Source organism: Zonotrichia leucophrys, unplaced genomic scaffold (assembly GCF_028769735.1).
Source record: "Zonotrichia leucophrys gambelii isolate GWCS_2022_RI unplaced genomic scaffold, RI_Zleu_2.0 Scaffold_176_98079, whole genome shotgun sequence".
Classification (NCBI taxonomy): Eukaryota; Metazoa; Chordata; class Aves; order Passeriformes; family Passerellidae; genus Zonotrichia; species Zonotrichia leucophrys.
The window spans coordinates 36,922-55,642 of NW_026992381.1; the positions used below are offsets into that span (position 1 = coordinate 36,922).

At 46.9% G+C, this 18,721-nt stretch overlaps 1 protein-coding gene across 1 annotated transcript; it reads right to left on the reverse strand.

Annotated features, from left to right (window-relative positions):
• Positions 1-7,859: 7,859 nt before the first annotated feature.
• LOC135461120 (serine/threonine-protein kinase PAK 1-like) lies at positions 7,860-17,811 on the reverse strand (the record flags this gene model as incomplete). Its single annotated transcript, XM_064738116.1, has 8 exons — positions 7,860-7,958; positions 9,321-9,458; positions 10,795-10,991; positions 11,392-11,491; positions 12,190-12,307; positions 12,964-13,076; positions 17,067-17,399; positions 17,677-17,811. Coding segments are annotated over 8 exons (1,233 nt in total), but the record flags the coding sequence as incomplete, so codon positions are not given.
• Positions 17,812-18,721: the final 910 nt, after the last annotated feature.

Genomic DNA, 18,721 nt, shown 5'->3' on the forward strand with positions numbered 1-18,721 from the left:
GAGCCCGGGGTCGGTGCTGGGTGAACCTGGATCCCACCTCTATTGCATCGGACCCTCCACCATTCACGAGAGCCGCTTCTTGCAGGCATGCTTTATACAGTTTATTATGCCTGAGCAAAGAAGTCCCAGTTTCTTTTGTAACTCTGCATATTCATAGTTGGTTCTTTCACTGTGCAGAGCTGGACAATCGCCATTTCCTTGTTGATAGCCAGCACTGATCGGATTCAGGGAAGTCACGTATTCACACGTATCTTTCTGGCGACCCTTGGGTGTCTTCCGATGACATGATGATGTCTCAGGATAATGGTGATCATTGCTCTGGGTATGATTGTTATCTGGCCACCTTCAGGAATTTCAGAATTTGAATAGACGCCTGCCTCTAAGGCTGCTTGTTGTCAGAGACTTGTTTGGATTTTGCAATCTTAATGAAATACATGCTTTTATAGCATGAATTATTTCCCAATATATATTACAACATCACTACAATCTCATAGAAGAAGGCAATCATACAGATCAGTGTATAGTCAAATTGCCCCCTAATTCTCATAAAGTTCATCTACTCTGCACACCCTTACTTTGTATTTTTGTTTCTCAGTCATCACAGAACTGAGAGCTGCAAGAAAAAGAGAAAGAAATATGAAGAGGTATCCCTTCGGTAAGGGAAATACTGGACTGTCAGGAACTAAAAATAGTTGGTAGCATCTGTATCAGGCAAATTTTTTTACCCTCTACCAGTGTCCATTTCAGGCATCCTGTTAGCATGACCTAGGATTTTGCAGCTAAATGCAGTGGGCTGCAATTTGAGAGGCCTACAAAAAAAAAACTTATCAGACTTTCCCCTCCCCCCCGCCGAGTGACAGGTGCAAATTACAAAATGAAAGGGCCTACAGAAATTTAAAATGTTCTAATTTTAGAAAAATATAGTATTAGCATCAGATTCCAAGGGCATAGAGATATAGGAGCAGCAAGGAAATGCTCCCAGAAATGTTTTCTAGCCTGAAGAGACAAGCTAGCCACAGGAAGAGGAGAGAGCCACTTCTTTTAAAATGTGTGAATTACTGAATGCAAGAGCCATTGGCCCTTTCAGCTTCTGTTTTTAACACAAAGTAAGCTATTAACTTGTGTTTATGAAGACTTTAGTCGGATTTCAATGTTTTTGAGACAGCTTCTGAGCAAAATACAAAGAAACTACATTACATATTAGTAAATGCAGCATCTAGAATAACAACTAAATAGTCCTATCTCATAGTTAAATGTTCAGTTCTTCATAAATTGTGATTAAGACCATGAAATGCAGTACCTAATCCAGTTAAATCCCACCTACACCTCAGATTTGCTTGTGTAACTAATATTTTCCACTCCTCTCCCTATCCCTTCCCTCACCACAGTCCTCAAGCCCTCAGCCAGGCACAAGCCAACTTCTTACCTCAACTGCTGTTAGCAATTACCAAGCACCTGTTGGTAATTACCTGAGCACCTGTCCCACCCACAGGTCCCTGGCTGCTGGGAGAACAGGTCTGAAGTACAGACCCGAACACCACCACCCCCCACCAAAAAAAAAAAAAAAGAATTAAAACTTTTCTAAATAATTTGAGACTAGTAAAAGATCAGGACATGGAAAGACTTGTTTATCCCCTTTAGGCCAATCATGAAAAGGTTTATAGCCTTCTCTGGAAAAGGGAAGACTGGGGGGTTTTTCTTGAAGCAGAAGCATGTTTTATCAGCCCAGTTTCCTTCCTCATTTGTTCCTGCTGCCCAGGAGGCCATTCACTAGGCATATATATGAATGTCTCTGTCTGAAAACACATCTACAGGAGTGCATGACTTACACTGTTGCAATTTAAAACATAGTTTTTATTGTACAAAAATGCAAAAATCTGTTCTAGGAGAGGCACATCTTGTGGAGCTGTAAGGACCCTGACAGCACATCTGCTACCAAAGCAACAATTCCTGCTCTGCAGTCGCTTAAGCGGGCTGAGATGGAAGAGTTTCTTCATCAATGCATAAACCACAACAAAGTAGTGGTGACAAGCCTTTTTTCCAAGTCTGACTGAAGGTTTGGGAAGCAGGTCTGCCTGCAGAGGGCACACAGAAGCATGACACGTTTGCCTACTCTGCACCTACAATTTCTACACCATCATATCACTACTCGGTCACTGAGCAAGCTGACAGTGTATGACAGGTTATCCATCCTGCATAGAAAGTCACAGAGAGAAGAAGAGAGGAAGAAAACACGGAAGATGACAATGCAAAAGAAGTTGAAGAAATGTGGCAAGGATTGAGCATTAAGGGACAGAAATAAGAAGGGACCATACCCTTGAACTGTAAAGTCCTGTCAGGAAACTGCAAGTACTTGCATATATGAGTTCACCACCTGGGCTTGCATGCTTCTTCACATTACCATTATTTCAAAAATTTTGATTCCTGGACAAGCTGCCAGGTCTCCAGTACCAGTCCTAGCTCCCTTCCAGCAGTCTGCGTCTGAGCAGGGAGTTGAAAATAGATCAGGGATACGCTGTAAGCATTCAAGACAGCCAAAGAACTTTGAGGAAAAAGGCCATACTGAGTGCCCAGGACAAAGAGATCTTTAGAAATTGGAAGAAGGAAGTATTGATTGAGGGTCACAGTTATGTTGAGGTTTAGCCTTTCAAAGGTTTGTTGCTTTTCTACTGAAAACTGCAGGTGAGAAAGCCTAGGCAGAAAAGGGAAGGAGAAGCTATGTGAACAAACCCATAGCTGTACACAAGGACAGAAGCAGATTTCTTCTTCACCAGGCTGAAGAGAGTGGTTTTATTATTCGAAAAACAAAAGCCAAAATACCCCAAGTCAAATATATATTCTCCCACTGCATTTAGACATTACAATAATAAAAATGCACTATAAAACTACTGCAGTAAATTAGTCAGTTAGGAACAACAAACAGGGCACATGTTAATAGTATCCATATCTATCTTTGGAAAGATGAGCAATTACACTCTGCATCCCAGCTCATGCTCAGTATTTACTACAATCTCAAATAACAATAAAGTCAAACACAACAGATGACTGATGTTCCTACCTTCTGCTTTCCAAACAGAGTTTTAAAAGATAGTTTATTGCAAAATCAGTCTCAAGTATGTTCAAGGCCTTGGGAGCTCTCTAAGTTAACATCACACATATAGAATCCATTTTAATATTTGTGTAAAGCCAATATTATAATATTATAATTTGTATATAACCATCTATTTGTAATATTGCTGAAAGAAGGCACACTTTTCTAAATATCTACTGGCTTTGGTAACTGCTAAAGGTAATGTAGATTGGGCTGTACTACTGTTTACTCATCTTTCTGTTGCACAGAAATCTTGGATACTTTAGTGCATACATCTGTAATTCTGACATTTTCTGAAATTAAAGTGAGAGGAGAAATGGGCTAAATTCAGGTACCTAAAGTTACGTATCAACATTTGCAGACGTAAATCAAATACACAAGGAAAACTTTTCTATGGGAAGAATGCCAGAGCAAATTAAAATATGTATTGATAAGAATAATCAACACAGTAGAAATGCAGAGCATCTGCACCATAGGAGAGAGTGTATAAAATCACACTCTGCATCAAGAGAACATAAATCATATTTCTTCACAGCCTTATCCCTTTGCATGCCCCTCTGCAAAGTGCAAGGGGCCTCAAGGACTGGAGGAAACGCAGGGAGTCAAATGGAGACACTTGCACCTGTCTCACTGGGGGCTCCTGGGGAAGCAGTTTCCTTGGGAATCAAGCCCCTCTCTTCCAAGGGCACTTCCCCAGATGTGTACATTTCCTGGGGAAAACCAACACACCCTTAAGTGCATGGTGCGGAGGTTCAGGGACATCACAACATAACCAATATGATCCAGTGAAGCTAAATTTATTATTCCTAAAAAGACTCTATTTATAATAAATCTTTACTGCCCATGTGTCTCTAGCTAATACATGATTGGTTAATCCTAGCTGTTCACACATCTAAAATAGAATGCTGATTGGATCACCTAATTTTTCACGCATCTTGCTGGGGTTGTCTGGCCTACCCATGACTCACTTTCCCAAGCTTGCAGACAAACTTGCTGAGTCCTGATGACTCTTCTTCTTGTATCTTTTTCAAGGATATACCAAGCTCATTTCTTAATATGTCCATAATTAGTTCTTTGTGAAGGTGTCCATTGTCCATTATTACAAGCAGGCTGGATTGTGCATTGGCTGAATATGGCCATTGTCTAGCAAAAACTCCTCCATTCTGTCTCTGAGCCAGCATTTGAGCCGGTTAAACAAAATCCTCCCTCTCACGCTGTAAAGAATGTGGAATTAGAGTTGGAATGTGACCCTGAAATAGAAGCAGCTCAGAAACTACAGTAGAAAAAAGTTATTCCAGAAGCTATTGTAGAAAGGACTTTTCTCTCCAATGCTGTAGAAGCTTTTCTTGTAGTAACTAATGCTGCAAGTAGAGTTTGAGAGCCTTTCCATTGGAAGATTTTAGAAAAATTGAGAGCTGCAATTTCACAATTTAGTTGAAAATCCCAAATTTCACAGTCACTTCTGCAGTATATTTTTCCATCTAACACATTAATTCCAGCTGATATGCATACCCTAAAAAGACTTATAAGGCCACCCTATCAGCAGGTGATGTTTCATAAAAGCTGGGAGGAAAAGTGTGCTCAAGAAGCTGCAAGACCTAGAGTGCAGGGTGATCCTCTGTATGGTTCAACAGCACAACAGTTACTTGGCAAGGGGCCCTGGGCTACTGCCACTGCCCAGGCTAGGAGCATTGATCAAGTCTTACAGATGAGCCAACAACTAGCATATAATGCTATCCTTGCACTTCCAGATAAGTTACACACTATGTCTTTTACACAAATTCACCAACGAAGAATGAAGACTTTGATAAATTTGTACACAAATTGCATGAAGCTATTTATAATCATTCTGATTTGAATTCAGACACAAAGATACAATTGTATGGACTTTGGGATCATTACTCCATTCCAAATGGCTTTCCCTTCAGTCACAAGAGCCTTCCATCTCTTCCAAAAATTGCCTGCTGAAACTCTTCTGCTCCCTTCCAAATCAGTTCACTACTCCAGCATAACCCTTGAAGCACGGACAGACGACTCTTCAACTAATTATAGTAAAAAAGAGGGGTATTTATTGCAGCCCTGGTCACATGTGAACTAGTTTCCAAAGATATGTGCAAGGAGTTGCAGACTCCTGCTCTCTATTTCTACAGAAAAGGTTTTACAGTAGGTTTCTAAGGACCCATAATACATAATTATTACCAGCCTTCTTCGCATTTTTATCAGCTGAATATCTATTACAGCTGTGCAATTGTACTCCCTTAACTGGGTCGGTGGGATTTTGAATTGAGGGTGGTGGTTTTATGGGAGGAAGAAAGCTGTCTTCCTCATGGTGAACTCTTCTCTCATGGCCAGCTGGCAAGACCTTTGGACCTGCTGCTCATGGTCCAAGCCTCTCCTGACTGTTCAATTATTCTTAAGGCAAGGTATTTCTATGGTCTCTGTTTGTTCACAATTGCTTCCTCTATCCCTGTCACTCCTAGCTTTATGTTCCTAATATATTTGGTACTCTTTAACTAAGGTACATGATTTCTGCTAGCTGTATTACTATCTTAGCTTCTTACTTCATTTTAAAATCTTAACTAAAATATGCAATCTTCTACTATCCCAATTCTATTCCCAGCTGGCCCCTCGACTCATCCTCCCTATTCAATTATCCTAATTACATTTTCAGCTAACCCCTTGGCTCACCTCAGGCACATCCCCGACTGCCTCTCTCCCAGCAGCTCAGAGCTGCATTGCACAGCGCTTGCTGTGCACCAGAGAGCACAAAGCAGGCTGGCCTGGTGGGCCTGAATATTTCTGCCAAACATTCTGTGTAATGGGTTAAAACTTTAAGTTTGTTCATCAAAAGCTGACAAAGTTATTCCAGTAAGACTGTTGCACCACCTCTAGTTTGTTTAAGTAAATTTCCAGACTTAAAAGGATAAGGAAGGTGAAACCAAAAGACAATAGTTTTCACAAACATTTGCTTATCTGTTTAGTAAACTGTGAATATGGGTGGGGGGTTTGCTATGATTGATAGCACAGTATCAGTTTATCCGCTCAGTAAACCTAAGATTCCAGGAACTCAGCAGATTGAGCCTAAAATTCCAGGAACCAGACAAAGGAAAATACCAGTCTTCATCTTCAGACCTCCGGGGGGTGGACTATGACCACCTAGACACAAAAGAAGAATACGCAGAGTACTACACATCAGCCGGGAAACAGGACTGTATAAGAACTCCACGAAATATCAGAAGAGTGCGGCAGTGGTAGAGCAGGGACTCTCCTGTTGCCCAGCGCGCCCGGGGCGCTGACTTTGTCTATTATCACTTGCTCTATCAATTAATAAATTTCATTTTATTTGGACTTATTAGTTGGTGATTCATTCCCCACCGCAACTAACCTATAACATTCTGCATCTCACACCTTTGCTCTGGCTCAGAGCAGAACTGCAGGATTGCAGGCGCTTCCTCCCAGAGCTGCGTGAGGCGCTGGCTCCTGCAGATGGGCCCTGCCAAGCTGTCCCTGCCTCACACTGGCCTCACTTCCCCTGGCACAAGTGCCGGGCCTGAAGGAGCTGCCCTGTGCTCCAGCCTGCCGAGCAGCCCGGCTCCCTGCCCCGGTGCCCAGAGTGCTGCACACACTGCTGGCCTTTGCCAGGAGCTGCAGGGCAGCCGGCAGAAGAGGAGGAATCCTCAGCCAGCCCAGCGGCCCGCAGCTGCCCTTGGCCTTTCTCTGCTCCTGGGCACACTCCAGACGGCCAATGCCTCCAGGCCGGGCTGTGCCCAGCACGGCTGTGCTTCCCCTCGGCAGCAGCCAGCTGCCACCCGGGCTCTGAGGGTGGAGGATTCGCCTGCTGCCAGGAAGAGGCACCCAGGGCCCGGCTGCTGCCTCTTGCAGCTCCAAGGGCCTCCTTCCAGCCCTCCTCTGCCGGGGCTCAGGCTGCTCCGGCTTCTGTCGGGGCTCTGCTGGGGCTCCAGCCTGGGCAAGGCCGGGCCCGCTCTCAACTCACAGGCGCTGACAGCTCTGCACCACAGGAGACCTTCCCGAGCACCCTCTCTGATCTTTCTGCTTTCTCACTTGAGCAAGGCTCTCCTCCAGCCAAAGAGATTATTGCATTTAGGGATACAAATCCAAGTGGCAGGAACCCCAATGCTCTCCAGTCACAATCACTGCCGGGCCTGCATCTGCACAAGATGTTTGGGCTGCCTCATTCTTCCTTTGGTTTTGCCTTCAAATGCCATTGCCCTTACTGCCTCAACTAGAAATACCACAGCTGTGCCATAACCAGCCAGTGGGTCATATTCCAAAGGCAGTGTGGTCTGGAGAGGATGAATGAAGAGGAGCCCTCCTCAGTTACAAAACCATACAAAAGAAGCCCTATGTGTGACTTAGCACCAATAAAAAACAATTGGTAATTCAGAAGGAAATGTTGAATTTTCTGAAGGGGTCAGAAGGAGGAAAATCTTCCAAATGAGTTGATGTTTCAGAAACTTTATTAATTACAACTCTAATCCATAATTCTGTGCTACAAATCTCTTCAGCAACCCTACTCTACAATCCTACTCTAAATTGGTAACAGAGATAACATCTTGACATGATTGCTATGTTCTCGTCTCCTAGGGTTAGGGTTAGGCTTAGGGTTAGGCTTAGGTTTAGGTTTAGGTTTAGGCTTAGGCTTAGGTTTAGGCCTAGGCTTAGACTTAGTTAGGCTTAGGGTAAGGGTTAGGGATAGGGTAAGGGTTAGAGAGAGGGACAGGGTTAGGGTTTGGGTTAGCATTTAAGGTTAGGGTTTAGGTTTAGGGTTAGGGCTATTCGTCTTCTTCACAGAGTTGATGAGTTGTGCCAGGATGAATGGTGGCTTGGCTGAAGTTACAAATGGATGCTGTCCACCGGAAAAAAAAATACAACAAAGAACAGTGAACCATTACTTTCCAAGCTCATTGCTTCAGGGACTCAATCAGGATACATCAAGTTCCTGGAAAGACCCAGAAAGAGGAGCAATGGGACCATCTGCTCCCCAGTCATCCCCAGTGTGCAAGACCTTGCCATCACAGGCAAACCTGGCCCAGAATCCCACTCATCTTTTATTGTGATTTCTTCATCATGCTAGGATTTTTCCCTGCCAATGCTCTAGAAATGGTGCTTTCTGTCCCTGGGTTTTCTTCCTTTCAGGAAACTCCAATGACTCACACAGGCCCCTGCCTTTGAAAGATGGGCACTGTGCTAATTCCCACAGGGACAGAAAGCAGTGTCTGCCTTTCCATGCCCTGCCCCTCGTGTGCTGGATGGCACCTTCCTTCCCAGCAGGGCCAGCCCAGTGGCACTGGGCCCTGCAGTTCCCTCTCTGCCACACAACCTGGCAGTAACCCTGGCACAGTTCCCGTCTGCTTGAGCGTGCCAGGCAGCAGATGGGGCTGGGACAAGTCCCTCCCAGCTGTCCCTGTTTGCGTGGCAGAAACCTCTAAGGGTGGGCTGGGGGGCACAAACCAGGGCCCCTCAGAGTGAGCCCCCCACAGCCCCTCCTGCCCACAGCCAAATCTCTGACCCCTAGGCTGGGACTGGCTTCCTTGGGTTCCTCCACCACCATTTATTGTCCCTGTACCCTGCATTGCTCTACTTCAATTCTTTTGCCTTTAGATAAAACTGAACACTCCACCAAATCACAAAAGAGGGCAACAGAAACAGTCAGAGGACAGAGCACCTCTCCTGTCAGGAAATGCAGAGGGAGCTGGAGTTATTCAGTTTTGTGAAGAACAGGCCCCAGGGAGACTTTATTGCCACTTTCCAAGACTTCAGAGTGGCTTTGAAGAAAGTGGGGGACATCTTTTTTAACAGGGCCAGTTACAATAGGATATGGACAAATATTTTTAAACACAAAGGGCATCTAATCAGAGTAGGTCTAAGGAAGAACTTGTTTACTCGGAGCATGGTGCAACCCTGGCACAGCTTGCCCCAAGAGCTTGTAGGTGCCCCATCCCTGCAACCATTCCGGCTTCGGTGACAAAGGGCTCCGAGCAACCTGGTCTCTTTTAAGATGTCCCTGCTCATTGCAGGACACTTGCACCAGAGGACATTTACAGGGCCCTGCCAGCCCAGCCCAGTCTAGGATTCCTCACTGTTTTCATTTGAAGAGCAGCAAGAGTGGAGGTGAGGAGGAAGGGGGCTCATCTGATGCCTTGGACTTGAGTGGAGGAGGAGCCCATCCCTCAGAGCCTGTTTCACCTGCAGCCCCTTCCCATTTTACCTGCAGGAGCTCCTTGGCAGACCAGCGCCGCTCCTCGTCTGTCTGCAGGCAGCAGCTCAGGAAGTCACGCAGCAAAGCCGAGAGGAGCTTGGGCTGCCGCAGCTGTGGAGTCCCTACTGTGGCTATCAGGTGTGTAGCCTGGAGAAAAAGGAGACACCAGGCTCCACCTCCTGCTTTCACATCTCTAAGGCTCTCCCAGATCCCTTTGTTTAACCTCTGTTCTTCAGTGGCAGTTTCTGCCCTGGCACAGACCCAGAGATGACTTTCCTTTACCAACCAAAAACCCAAACCCCCAATGCAGCCACAGCTTTTCCACCATCCCGCAGATCTTGCCTTGGCAGCTGATTTCATTGACTGACCTAGTTAGTAGGAACTATGTCAGCAAAAGGACATTTGCTTCTCTGAGGATTCATACCAGCTTGAGAGGCTTTTTGGAAGAGGGACTTTGCTATACTAACTAATTTCAAGGGTTAGTACATGAAAGGCATCTCTGCAGTGCTTGTTGGTCCTTTAAGCGCATGTGCCCTAGAACAAAACTCATCAAGCTTTTTGTGCTGTTCTTGAAAACAATGGTAATTGGAAGAAAAGAAAGGAAATCCATCAGTTAATACCCAGGTAGGGAAACAAACATTTACCATCTCCTCTTCAACACAGACACATTAAGATGCCTGCACAAATGTATTGGGATGGAAATGCCTGCTTGGGCACACAGGAGCCACCTGCAGCTCTGTCTCTCAGCAGTCTGAAAATTTCAGCTTCCCATTTTTGCAGCAAAAGAAAAATTGTCTAGGTCAGAAGAAGGAGAGGTTCCATCCCTATGGTCACCCTCCAGTCATTTGGCTACTCAAGTCAATGCATGAATGGTAGGCCCATCCCAGAAAGTGCCAGGAAACAAACAGGAGGTTTTGGCAGGCTCTCCGCATCACCAGGCTCTGGCTTGGTGACGTGCAGAATGTTGCTTGGGCTAGGAGAGAAACAGGGTCACTGAGTGTTTCAGCAGCACTGCACAAGAAGCAGAAGAGACTCTGTGCATTACACCCTCATGCCCATGTTTCCCAGTGAGAAGAAACTGCACACAGGGTTAGGTTCCTCTCTAAAGACCACGGTTTTAGAAACTTTGTTGGGTTTGGGTTTCCTTCCTTCATTTCTGGAAAGATAACAACAGTTTTAAGATGCTTTTTTCCTGATATTAAGGCCATCTACACAGACAAAAGAACTGGAACCACTAACCCAAAGGAAAGTGTTGCCTGAGAACACTTTGTTTGTTTGGAGTTTGTTTGCATGTGGTAAGGCTTGATTTCCCCCACTGATGCAACCAAAAGTACAGCAGATGCTGATGTGTTGCAGGGACATTTGTAGGAGGGGACCTTGGTGGAAGTAGTTCCAGCAGATGGCAATGGGATTTTGTCCAGTGGCACACAGGACATGGGACAGGTGAGAAAGACAGTGGGATCAGTGAGTATTTGCTCCTTACCGTGCCAGAACTTTCGCTCAAGTAAGGAGGTTCTTGTTCTATCATTTCAATTCCCACAATTCCAAAAGACCATATGTCCACTTTGGGGCCATATGGTTGACCTGTCACCACTTCAGGCGCCATCCACCAAGGAGTCCCGGTTAGCGAGCACCGTCTGCTCTGCTCAGGGGTGAGCTGAGTAGCGAGGCCAAAATCAGCTGAGGAGAAAACAAAATACTGGTTTTATCTGAATTCTGTGCAATTAGGAAAGCAAGCAAAAGAATTCCCCAGTAGAAGTTTGAAAATGTGCTGTTGAATCTCCTGGCATTGGTGACTTTAAAAATCCCCCATTTTTTACACTGCCTCCAGCAGTGGCTTTTGTTCTTTGGAAACTTTAGACTTGTAACTCCCTCCCTCTGGAAGGGACACACACAGAGCAAGGCCACTCTTGACTGCTTGTGGCTCCTTCTACCTCTGTGCACGTTGCAACTGTGCCCTCAGCTCGCAGCAGGGGTCCCTGCACTGCCACCAGCACCATTTTTGGGGAGCTGGCAGTCACTCCAAGCAGCCCCACACCCACATCCCTGGAATGCTGCACCTGACCAAGAATATACTGACCCAGCTTGACAGAGCCGTCAGTTTTGAGAAGGATGTTGTCACTCTTCACGTCTCGATGGATCACATCGTTTGAATGAAGAAAATCCAGTCCCTGCAGGCACTGAGGGAGAAAACAGAAAGAGGAGGGCAAAAATGAGTGATGTGATTTCATCACACAAGAAAGGAAACAGCTCCAAAAGATTCCCTCTCCAGGGGAATGGGGAGTAATGGCAGAACAGTAATGGCCACTGAGAGGAAGAGCTTGCTGCTCCAACACCTGCAGAGCAGGACCTTTCTGAGGAAAGGCACGTCAGCTTTTGAAAGAGCAACAGCACCTGCTGTTGTAGGCTGTCCCCTGCCAACCAGCCAGGATGACTCCTGCTGCAGTGCATGTGCTCAGAAGCAAAGAGCATTCTGGCTGCACTCCTATCCTTTTTAGCTGAGGACTGAGAGAAACGAGTCTCTCTCTTTTTTCTTTGATGTTTGTTTCAAATCCTGCCACCAGCACCTTTGCTTTTACAGGCAAGGAATGCAGTGAAGACAGACTCCAGGCAAACATTTAGAGAGGCAAGGTGGAGAACAGCAAATACAAATACAAGAGACAGAGCGAGAATACAACAGCAGGAGATACGAGTACTGGCACTGAGTACAGGGAGTGCAGGGGCACTGGCAGGCCTTTCACTTGAGATGCTTTTACTTGCCCATAGAATAGCAGCAACACAGAAACAAAGCTTGGCACAGGAAACCTCTCCTGTTCTGAGCCCCTGTTTCCCAGACAATCCTGCCCAAGCCCTTGGAAACACAGCTGGGATTGCTGACCTCCCGACTGATGGCTGCCGTCTCATCTTCAGACAGGCAGGTCTGGCTGATGATATCGGTCAGGACACCTCCATCCATGTACTCTATAACCAGCAAGAGTTCCTCGCCCAGAAGGTAGCTGAAAGAAGGAAACAAGGGGGTAGAGATGAACATGCATGGCTATGTTGATTTTTTGCTTCCAGGTTTCTTATTTCCAGATGCCTTTGTGACAAGGACAGAATCAAAGGAATAGATATTCCCTCTTGGCTGTGCATTGTTTGCAATCTGTGCAGTCTCAAAGAGAAAGAAACAGCTGTGAAAAAGGAGATGGGCAGCAAATGAAAAGTGCAGTTTAGAAACAGCCCAGATAAAAAACATGTCAGGCATGGTGTTTCTGGAAATAAGCACCTAGTCTTCCTGGCATGCATAGCAATGGCAGGGAGGGACAACAATCCAAGGGAAATCCACTTTAGGATGGTTCATCTGCACTTAAGAAACTTTAAAAAATCAATCTCAAATAAATGTGGAGGCAGTGAACTTTGAGGCTATTGAGTTAGGAAGATACAGCTGATCCAGGTATTGAATAATTTTGGAGTAATTATCAAACTAGGTGTGCCAGGGAAGACTCATGCAGACAAGATGCACTCTCTTCTCATCCATTGGAGATGAGTAGAGAAATATGAATAAATAAAAATTAACAGCTCTACTTGCTGCCACTGACCAAAGTGGGTTTTTAACCTCTCATGTTTGCTTTATGTAAACACACATCCATGGGATAAGACCATGACCTCTCACCTGTCCAAATAATTCACAACATTGGGACTCCTATATCTCTTCATGATCATGATTTCATTAAAGGTTAGCTCCTTCCTCCTCAGTCCTTGAAGATTTATTTTTTTTATTGCCACCTAAAATGACATTGAAAATCAGTAACTTGGGAGGTTGGTGGCACGAGACCACAAGACACATGGAGCGAGTGATTTTACAATGACATAGCTGAGCTGTGCCAAACTGCCTTGTGATTAGGCACTGCAGTAATCAGGAACTGACATTCCAACAGCCCATTTCTCTGCTCCCTTGGGTACCAGTTACAGGACACGTGGGGGCACTGACATTTTGCCTTGACCACTTGGTAACAGCAGTGTCTGAGTTATCACCCAGAAACCTCTGTCCACACTCTCTGCTGCTTTGTTTGGGACTCAGAAGAAGGAATCCATGCCTTAATACTCTGTGGATACATCTTGGGCTATGGGCAGGGCTTAGGGCTTTCAGGGACGCCTTGCAGATCTCTCCCTATGTGCAGTTCCCAAGTGCAGCACTGCAGGTGGCTAAGGAACTACCAGTAACTTTCAGATGCATTTGCTGGCAGCCAGAAATGAGAATCCAGGATTCTGAAGCTGTAGCCCCAAAGAGCAGTGAGGTGCTCACAGGCACCACCTTTGTTTTAGCAATGGAGAGCGAGTGAGCGCGTCCTTCTCTGAAAGGAACCGCTGCCCTCCGTGCCTTCCTTCCGGCAGCTGAGGAGGACAAAGTCCCAAATGTGTTTTGTGGGCTGGCACCAGTCTGTGCTTCTTGTGCCTTTTCAGCACAGCTCTGCCCAAAGCTCCAGCCACAGCTCACACCAGAGGGGAAAGCCCTCGAGTGCAGCAGAGTCTGCAGGGGCTGTTGACATTTACCTCTCCTCCTGTGGCAGTGTCGAGTGCTCTGTAAACATCTCCAAACGTCCTAGAAACAAAGCAGAAGCAGAGAAAGGAGAAGCTGTTTAGATCTTGCAGTGAAAGCCAGCCCACACAGGAGATCTCTGCTGGAAGTGTCAAAACCTGCGGGATGCAGGAGGGCTCTGCCAGAAGGCAGATGATGCATTTTCCTCTCAAGTGCATGGGCACTGGGCCTGTTCCTGAAGCACTGGGGTTCAATTTCTAAAGGGAGGTTAGTCTTTCCTCTTGGGTTTCACTGTCTGAACGGTGTGGTTCCTATCCTGACCACAGAGTGTTTTCTTCTTCAAACCAGGGGAAAGAAGTGTTCCTGGGAACTGTTATCTCACAACTTTGATAGGGCGTAGGTTGCTCTTTCAGGCAAGCAAGTTTCTTCTCTTTTCATTAGTGTGCCAGTATGATTTTGAGACATACAAAAAATGCTAAAGAAATTAACACAGAGCTGTCCCACACTTGAGAGACAAGGAGATCCTTCCAGGTCCTGTTCCTTGATGTAGGCAAGACCTCGGTAGCAAGGCATCTCTGACAATGCCTTCTGAGCCCACTCACAAATTCTGAGCAGCATTGAGAGATGGGACAATCTATCCCCAGTGTGTGATCATCTTTGCAGCTGGCCTGACTTCACGCTGGATAGACATTCCACCAGAAAAACACCTGGCCCATGGTTGTGCAGGAGTAACTGCTGTTGGACTCACCCGCTGCCAATATATTTCAGATGGAGGTACTTCATCAGGGGATTTTCAGTGGAGTTCACCATTCTCCCTGAGGGAAACAAAATGCAAGATGCTGACTTTAAAGCAGAGATCCCAGCTTCCAGGAGATACAAAAGGCAGCCCCAGCGCCTGGAGCTCTGAGCCCTTTGTGGTCAGCTGGGTAACAACGACCACAACCAGGCAGACAGCTCTGCAGCACAAGTGGCCAGCACAGAGACTGATTTGTAGAGTCTTTTGAAGAGTTCTCTTGACAGGAAACAAAGCACAGGGACGTGCAATCCCAGGAGAGGAGGACATCTTCCCCACCTTTCAGCAGTTTGCCAAAGGAATGCCTTCCCATTTGTACACCAGAGCAGCTCAAGCTGTAACTGATCCCAAAGGGGCTTTCAGCATCAGGACCCTGACCTGTTTATGAGCAGGCTGAGCTCAAAGATGCCCCTCTCCCAGCTAAGGAAGGCTCCAGCCTCTGCAGTCCCTCCAGCCCTCAGAGACAGGGCAGCTAGCACAACAAGGCTGGCAAAGCCCAAGCATGAGCACTGACAGGCACTGATGGGAAGAAGCCAGAGTGAGCCTGAGCCCCGGACAAGCTGTTGCCCCCATTCAGGACACAACAGGATGGGCTTTGAGATCAGCCACACCGAGGGGTGGATCAGTGCCCTTTTTGTCCCAACAGGTGATGGCAGACACAGAATCCACTGGGCTCTGGTCTCAGCCCCACCAGGTCTTATCTGAGAGCACAGCACTGGCAGCTGTTACGGGCAAGAAGCAGATTCATTGGGTTGTGCTGCAGAATCACAAAGGGCTTGATGTGTTTTCCTAGAGACTGATCTGAGCAGGGCTTGGGCCAATGGGTAGGATTCTAACAGTCATGGGAAAGAGTGGGAATCAGGTATGGAAAAGTGCCATGGATCCGAGGGATATACCATGGCTGGGCTGGAGGCTCTCTCCTGAGAAATGCCTGCAGTACACTTTTCTCTGATCACGCCACTTGGATGTGTCTCCTGGACACATCTTGATAAGCATAAAACTAGAAGATTAAACGAAGTTTGTTATCAAAGTCTCTGGTTTTTCTTTGGGGGCACATGGAAAACACCTTGTGCTCTCTATTTGTCCTGTAACCTGATGTTCTTTCAAAGTAGTTCTTATTGACAAAAAGATAGCATTCTGTTATTGACAAAAATATAGCATTGTCATGAAAATAAACTGCAGATGTAGTAGTGGTAACAGTAACAGTCATAAAAAGTGACATCAGTAAGACGTGGGGTAGAAGGGCTCCTTCAGGATGGAGAAAAACACAACAAAAAACCCCCACCAAAAATGAACAACACAAAAGCAATGCCACCCCCCCCCAAAAAAAAAAAAAAACCAACCCAACCCAAAAGACAAAACTCCAAAGCCAGTCCATTTCTGTGAAGTTTTTTTGCTCTAATGACTGGTTGGAAGTCAGGAGTCTAAGGAGAATTTAGGAAGCTAAAAATTCTGTTCAGTTTGGCCACTAGCACACAGGACTTGCCTAGATCATTTGCTAGGTCACAGCCTTCTGCAGATCCAAGAACAATCCCTGCTTCAGCCTTTAGCAGAGAGGGAAGCTCAGGCAAACCCAAGCCAGTCCCAGGTGCCCTCAGAGGCAGCAGGAACACCCAGAGCTCTCGCTGCCTCGGAGCACAGCACTGCCTCTGGGGAGTCCTAAATGGCCCTGTGACACCAAGCTCAGGAGGAGCCTTTGGTACAGCTCTGCTGACACCTGCACACAACACACTGTCCCTCAGATAAGAAACACCCCAGACGTACCCAGCAGCTCCAGGTACTCCTCCTCAGTCTCCTGTTCCCAGGATCTGCCCGAGCCTGAGTTCCCAGGTTTCACAGAAGGGCTTCCTCGAGGTGATGCTGCTGCGGCAGCAGGTTCAGAGCCCATGATGTGCTGGACCTGGAGCATTTCTGGTGGGCACTGCTCCTGTGCCTCACTCCTAACTTGGGTCCTTCATTGCCAGACATTGGCTGGAAGTCTTCGCAGGCTGCCCGGTGAGATGTCAACACTTGCACCTCAAGTCAAACAGAACAAAGCAGTCAGACACTACAGCTTGTCCCTGTCAGCCAGGAGTCATCGACTGTGAGGAAAGGCAAAGAACAGATTGACAGGGGATACAACAGCTTGTTTCAATCCTCCATCTGGGTCACCAAGTTCCACTGTAAAAACACCTCAAGAAAAAAGGAGAGCAGGAACAGGCCAGCAGGAATCAATTTGGATGACTGCTGGCCAAAAGGCCAAAGGACAAGTTTCACTGTCCAGGGCAGCAGTTGAGATTCAGCAGACCAGGAAATGTCCTTCAGAGTGACTGTGATACACACACTACAGCAGCATGGCACTCAGAGGCATCACCCCACTCCCTGCTGCTCTGCTCTGGAAAGGCAAGAAGGGCAGAAACCACCAGATTGGTGACTGCAGTGGCTGCATCCCTCTTTCACTCACTTGGTTTTGCAGAGACTGACGGAAGCGATTAAGTTTCTCTCTGAAGATTTTCATTTCTTCCTCCAGCCGCTTATGCCTTGCCTTGATCATACTGTGAGCTGTCTGAAGCTCTGCATCCAGCTGTTCCTTCATGTTCTCTAACAAACAAAAGAGAGGACATTTCATGAGTGGAGTGGCTGCCACTCTTTCATTCACCTGGTTTTGTTGATCACCCCTCTGCTGATGGAGATTCTCCTCTTGAATTCTTCCCATGTCTTCCTTGTTCTTTCTCTTCACTGCCATGATGTCACTCTGAGCTTTGGGCAGCTCTGCTTGTGGCTCTGCCTTGATGTTCTGTACACACAAAAGCAGAGTAAGTGACTGGGAGCTGCCATCAGGCTCAGCTTTTTCCTCTTGCAGCCTCCAAATCACATTTATTCAGCCACTTCTTTCTGCTTCCCTCCCCACATCAGCCTCCATTGCAAACCTCCTGTCCCAGGGCTGATCTCTGCAGATTGCAAGGCTCTGTGCTTCCAGTGCCTGTGGGACTCCTGGCCTCCTCAGTCCCAAGAGCTCTGGTTTATGCCCCTCTTCCTGCCCTTCCCTCTGTGCCCTGGCCAGTCAGGCTTACCTGGCCATTCTCCTGTGGCTCTTCCACCTGCTGCCTGAGCTGCTCTTCCTGCCCTCGGGCAGGGAACAGCTCTCCCTGAGTCTGGCATGGCATCTCAGATGAGGCAGTGTGCTCCTGCTCTTTCTCTAGAAGCACCTGCACAGAAAGCAAGAGAAGATGGGTTTCAACTTCCCACATGCCCTTTGTGGGCCAAGACTCAAAGGCTGCTGGGCTCACACGCTCCCAAAGCACTGTGCTGCTGCTCTCCTGGGTCGTTCTCTGCCCGAGGGGAGGCACAGATTCCAAAGTGCCCCTGGCCCTACAATCAGGGGCCATCTGGGACTGAAGCTCCAACAGCCTCTCAGGCAGCTGACAGGGAAGGGGTGGCATTTCTCAAGGGTCTGGTGAGAGCCTCCCTCTGCTTCTGCCATGTCCTGTTTGTCTTTCAGTAGTGACTGACACCCCGCCCTGTCCCACAGCTCCATCCTGGCTCTGCAGGGGCTTCCTGGGTGAGCTCACTCCTTGTGAGAGACACTTCTGGAGTTCACCTTCTCTTCAGGCCTGCACCAGCATTCCTCCTTCCTGACATCCACACTCTTGTTAGAAAACCGGGTCATTCAGGAGATGAGGATGCATGCAAAGATCTCTGATGGAAGTCAGAGAACCTCTGTGGCCACCTCAGTATATGGAGGAGGACCAAGGTGTTTCTTGTCCCTCTTTTGTCAACTGAGAATTCTGACCAGCAGTAACAGAGTTTCTCATAAGGCCCCATTAACGAATGCACTTATACAGCCCTGGGGATGCCAGTGAAGGAAACCATGTGTCATGTAATGCATGTATGAGCAAAGTCACCAGACCCCAGATACAGCATGGGATAGTTCCACTCCCTCAGGACATGCAAAAATTTAAAGGATAAAAAGAAGGCTTCAGGTCAGAAAAGGCTGGAGTAGGAAAACATGAGGGGAAAAAACAACCATCTCTGGATGGGGAAACATCTCTGCCTGCTCAGGATCAGTCAATGGAACTTGTCTCTACTCCTCTCCTGAAGGGATGCCTTTAGGTGAGC